The following is a 6,000-nucleotide window of genomic DNA, read 5'->3' as shown; positions in this document are numbered from 1 at the left end:
AGTTATTGACTTTCATCAGAACTAAGCTTCTAAGCCCACTAAGCCTAAATGTATCTCATGTGGGATCTGTGAAAATTACCAATCAATGCATTCCAAACTATTATTTCCAATGGATACACGATTGACATATATTCCTGAAAGTCTAAGTCTTTGATTCGTCAACTCCTAACCAAAGTGGTGCGCACGCCTGAACCTTCCCTCATAAACAGCAGGCACGTTAGTTGAACAGAGCCTGTCTAATTACAGTGTTCCACTACATGCCACCACAGGTGAACTTTGGACAAGTGTGCACGTATTAATTGTGGCTGCACAAGTTACTTAAGTTCACAACCCCACTGGACTGCTAACTGAGATGTAAGTTGAATCACTGCTCTTACGGAGGTTGGCGAAGCATTGGGTTGAATTTGAGACTACTTGTGGACTTAGCTTCAATTGGTAAGTTTTATGTAACAAATAAGAAGTTGAAAGTAACAGTTATAAGACGTGGAAGCTTTAGCAGTGAATGTAAGGATGTTTTTGATTTCTTATCACAATAAGGTCCAATGAAATGAGAATGAGTCACAACAACAATGAACAATAAGAGATTGTCTTCTCCACAACAATTTTCAGATGTTAAGAAAGGTATTAGAATTGACATGTGTTCTTGTGCAAAAAAATGGATAATGGAGGGTAAGGGGCAATTAAAGGTGTGGGAATCTCAGAGGAAATGAGAGAGAGATGAAGTTGCTCTGTAACTGCAGTAACTGTGTCTCCCTTGTATCTTTGACAGGGTTAATCTAAGGCCAAAGAGATGCATGCACCAACCATCTTCACGTTGGCTGTGCTGCTCTTTACTCTGCCTAATGTCTATGGGGGGAAAGTCCTGGTGTTCCCATTGGATGGGAGCCACTGGGTGAACATGAAAGTCCTCATCGAAGAGCTGCATTCCAGAGGCCACACTATCACAGTGGTTCGGCCATCAGCCAACTGGTACATCAAGGAGAAGTCCCCTCACTACACGTGTGTCACCATCCCTTCCCCTGGTGGTGGATTTGATGAGAAATTATTTGGCTCATTTGTGACTAGACTACTGAATATCCAAAGGGAGGGTCAGCCTTTCTGGTCTCGTATGAGTTTGGAGATGGAGATAATGAAACAATTCTATGAGTTAAACAGGGATATGATTATGATGATGACTCAGATTTTTGAAGATGCTGAGCTGATGAAATCTTTCAGAGACAGCAGGTATGACCTGCTTCTGACGGACCCTGCCATTGGTGCAGGGACATTGCTGGCTCACCGCCTCGGTCTCCCTCTAGTCTTCAACGTCAGGTGGACAATCCAAGGAGAGGGTCATAATGCCATCGCCCCCTCACCACTTTCATATGTCCCAGTCCCTGGAGCAGAGCTGACAGACAAGATGACTTTTCTTCAAAGAGTAAAAAATGTCCTGTTTTATTGTTTTACATGTTTGCAAGTCGTTTACGTCACAGACCCTCATTACATACCGTTCGTCCATCGTTATTTCGGCCCTGACATACACTACATGTCGCTGTTCCAGGACGCCGACATCTGGCTCATGAGGAATGATTTTACTTTTGAGTTTCCGCGTCCCACCATGCCAAACGTGGTCTATATGGGCGGCTTCCAGTGCAAACCTTCCAAGCCCCTCCCCCAGGACATGGAGGACTTTGTCCAGAGCTCTGGAGACCACGGGGTCATCATGATGTCTTTGGGGACATTAGTGGGACAGCTTCCAGAGGACATAGCGGAGGACATTGCCGCTGCTTTTGCACAACTGCCTCAGAAGGTCATCTGGAGGCACACTGGGAAGAGACCCTCGACTCTGGGAAACAACACCTTACTGGTGGACTGGCTTCCACAGAACGACCTCTTGGGACACCCCAAGACCAGAGCCTTTGTGGCCCACGGGGGCACCAACGGACTTCAGGAGGCCATTTACCACGGTGTTCCCATAGTTGGCCTTCCTCTGATGTTTGACCAACCGGATAACCTTTCCAGGATGAAGGTGAGGGGAGTTGCCAAGGTAGTGGACATTGCCACGGTAGACAGAGACATCTTTTTAGAGGGGGTGAAGGCAGTGCTCTATGAGCCGTCCTATATGGAGAACATGCAGAGGCTCTCCAAGCTGCACAGGGACCAGCCAATGAAGCCTCTGGACCGTGCTATGTTCTGGATCGAGTATGTGATGAGGCATAAAGGGGCTCCTCATTTACGGACACATGCCAATAAGATGTCCTGGATTCAATACCATTCTGTTGATGTCATCGCCACTTTGCTGGCAGTTGTGTTGCTTATACTGCTGCTATGCATTTTAGCTATCAAGCGTTTGTGGCGAAAAGTGTTTTGTTGGAGGAAAGTGAAAAATGAATGATTCAGATTTAAGATGTTAGGAATATCAGATAATATCATCAATTTGTAAATCAAGAGATTTACAAATTTACACCTCAAAACCTTTTATGTTCCTATGTAAGGGCAGGGATTATACAGTTTAAGTTTAGAAAGTCCATTTGAAACAATACAGTTGATTTTGGCAACATCTTAACAAGATTTTTGCACCGTCGGAATGTAAACCTTGATGAAGATCTGTGCTGCTTTTTTGTTTTTCTTTTTTTACAGCAGTGCTGATGCTGTTCAGCAAAACAATAAAACAGAATGAACTGTGGTTATCAAACTCTTGACTTGACTTCCAATACCCTATCAAAGAGATACAGACATACAGACTACTGCACATATTTTGATAATTTGCAGTATAACTGTAAAAGTTGTTAACCCAGATATCAACAGCTTGATAGGATTAAGGATAAAATGTATAATATACAATAATAATGCCAAACACAGTTAAGTCATCACAGTAATTTCTCTTTCAAAGATTTGACTGAGATCTTGCCATTGTAATACAAGATACAGCACTGTCATGCTGTTTTCACCTTTCCCCTGTTTACCTACCTGGACCTAGTTTTGGGTGTAATACACTGTGCACTGTAGGTTATACAATCGTGCAACCTTGAACCTGAGGTGCATTGGACACAGGGTTCATCTACAAACAACATTATGGGTGGATTTATATTTGAGCATTTTAATTGTGACTCATGATAAGAGGTAACAGATAAGACTGATGAACGGTCAGCTATCCCGATGACCATTTACATTTTACATTACATTTATGGCATTTAGCAGACGCCTTTATCCAAAACGACTTATAAGAAATACATTTGTTTAAGTAAGTGAATCATCTATCCAACAGTCATCATAAGACAAAGTAATCAATGCTCACACCAGTGGCTATTGGCAGTCGTAATGCCAGAAGGCATTTTTATTTTATTTATTATTTATTAACAGGAGAGAACTTGTACAGGGGGGAAGTGGGGGTGAAGAGGTCTCAAGGGTTGGGGTCAGGGTTAGTACAGGGGGGGTAGTGGGGGTGAAGAGGTCTTTAGGAAGGAATGTTAACATGTAGCCTGAAGAGATGGGTTTTCAATCTCCAGCGGAAGATCGGTAGTGACTCTGCAGTCCTGACAGTGGTGGGAAGCTCATTCCACCAGTGGGGCGCCAGGACAGTGAAAAGCCGTGACCGAGTGGCGCGGCCGCTGCATCCACGTAGAGACGGCGGTGCCAGGCGGGCAGCCGAGGTGGAAGAGCGGAGTGATCGTGCAGGGGTTTGGGGGCTAACCATTGCTTGCAAGTAGGGAGGGGCTGTTCCCTTTGCCGCCTGGTAGGCGAGCACCAGGGTCTTGAATCTGATGCGAGCTGCTACTGGGAGCCAGTGGAGGGTGCAGAGGAGGGGCGTGACATGGGAGAATTTGGGGAGTTTGAACACCAGACGAGCGGCAGTGTTCTGGATGAGCTGCAGAGGTCTGATGGTGGAGGCGGGGAGACCAACCAAGAGTGCATTGCGGTAGTCAAGGCGAGAGAAGTGTTTGGACCAAAAGTTGTGCTGCTTCTCTGGTGAGGAATGGGCATATCTTTCTGATGTTGTAGAGGAAGAATCTACAGGAGCGTGCTGTCGCTGTGATGTTCACCACACAGGATAAGTGGTTGTCAAGGATCACCCCAAGGTTCTTGGCTGTATGGGAGGAGGTCACAGTAGAGTTCTCTACTGTGATGGAGAAGTCTTGGAGAGGGCAGGCTTTCCCTGGGAGGAAAAGCAGCTCAGTCTTGTCAAGGTTGAGCTTGAGGTGGTGGGCTGACATCCAAGCAGAAATGTCAGAGACACGTGTTGCCACCTGTGAGTCAGATGGGGGGAAAGAGAGAAAAAGTTGAGTGTCATCTGCGTAGGTGGTCGTTTTGCTGCATTTTGCTGTGGCTATCCTGCCTTAAGCTCTGGGACCTAGTTTCTGTTGAAAGCTATCTGTTTGAAGCCAACTGCTGTCAATCTCCAGTGGGAGGGCCTGCAACTATTTGACAAGGTATTTAACTCCTACTCACCTTGGACCAGGACGAATACATTTGAGATTGAGTGGTGAAACCTGTCTGGTCGTTAACTGATCGTTAGGTGAGGGGCTGCTACCCTGTTGTCATCAGCAATTACAGAATCTGCATTTCTATCTTGACAGTCATAGAGTGACAGCCTCTGTGACAGCCTCCTGACACAAAGACGAAGGAGTCAATCTGTGGAGTCCATCAAGGAAGGCCTGAGAGAAAGGCCAAACTACTAAGTATTTTTATTCCATTAGTTTATTTTGCACTACAGTTTCTTCCCCATGGCAGTGGGGCTCACAAACAAGCCCCCTGCCTCTCACTGACTCTGGGACTTCCACTTCCCCCCCCCCTCCCACCCCACCCTGTCACATACACACACACACACACACACACACACACACACACACACACACACACACACACACACACACACACACACACACACAATGCACTGACAGTGTAATTTATATTTATTTACATTTATTCTAATTTATAGTGTACCTGCCCCATACCCATTTCACAGCCTCTAGCCTCATTGCCTCTTAGCCTCGCACAGCCGACATCATTTATTGTTCTATTTTGTATTTTTTTTTTTGCTATTTTGTTAATATTTTTCTATTTTGTAAATTTGTTGTTAATATTTTGCTTATATATTGTTGTTTTTTGTCCTATGCACCAACCTCACCAAGTCAATTTCCTGTATGTTCAAATATACTTGGCCAAATAAAAGAATTCTGATTCTGATTCTGATTCTGATACTCTGAGTGTATTGAGCACTACCTACATCTTGTATTGCCCACAAACCCTCTATCTCTATATGTGCTTTCTCCCCATTCCCGTTATTTCATCCCTCAGTAGAACACATCGCTGCTACACCTCCCCTCGCAACTATTCCAATCTAATCTACCCACCATGCTTAACTGACCATGACCTCACTGTTGCGGGAGGACTTTGGAACTGCCAGTCAGCGGTCCGGAAAACAGAGGCTATCTCAGCTTACGCCTGCTTCATGTTCCTCCACTTCCTTGCCCTCACAGAGACATGGAGTACACCGAAAAACACAGCTACTCCGGCAGTCATCTCTGATGCCTACTCCTTTTCTCATTCCCCTAGACTCTCTGGTCGAGGGGGAGGCACAGGAATCCTCATCTCACCGAAGTGGTCACATAATGTCCTTCCCCTGTCACACCTGTCCATATCTACCTTCGAATTCCATGCTGTTTCTGTCACCTCCCCTGTCAAACTTCACATTGTCGTTATCTATCGTCCACCAGGTCAGCTTGGCCACTTCTTAGATGAGATGTATGTCCTTCTCAGCTTCTTCCTTGAGGAGGGTACACCGCTCTCACTACTGGGTGACTTAAAAATCCAATCAGAAAAGCTTCACTCGTCTGGAGTACTTGACCTTCTCTCCTCCTTCGGCCTTACCCCTCCGACTCATAAGGTAGGCAATCAGCTCGACCTTGTCTTCACCAGATCCTCCCATACCTCCAACCTTACTGTTACCCCTCTTCCAGTTTCTGATCATCATTTTGTATCCTTCACCCTTCCCCTCAAATCGACACCTTCCCAGTCAGT

The 6,000-nt window shown here is 45.5% G+C and overlaps 1 protein-coding gene across 1 annotated transcript; it reads left to right on the top strand.

Moving 5' to 3' along the window:
* Positions 1 to 790: 790 nt before the first annotated feature.
* LOC310806946 (UDP-glucuronosyltransferase 2A3-like) lies at positions 791 to 2,374 on the top strand (the record flags this gene model as incomplete). Its single annotated transcript, XM_083673226.1, has 1 exon — positions 791 to 2,374. The coding sequence occupies one exon, from the start codon at positions 791 to 793 to the stop codon at positions 2,372 to 2,374; it is 1,584 nt and encodes a 527-aa protein (XP_083529352.1).
* Between the last annotated feature and the right edge of the window lie 3,626 nt (positions 2,375 to 6,000).

This window comes from Argentina silus, assembly GCF_951799395.1.
Source record: "Argentina silus genome assembly, chromosome: 7".
Classification (NCBI taxonomy): domain Eukaryota; kingdom Metazoa; phylum Chordata; class Actinopteri; order Argentiniformes; family Argentinidae; genus Argentina; species Argentina silus.
Note: the sequence above shows the minus strand (reverse complement) of the source record. Positions and strands in the feature narration are given on the sequence as shown.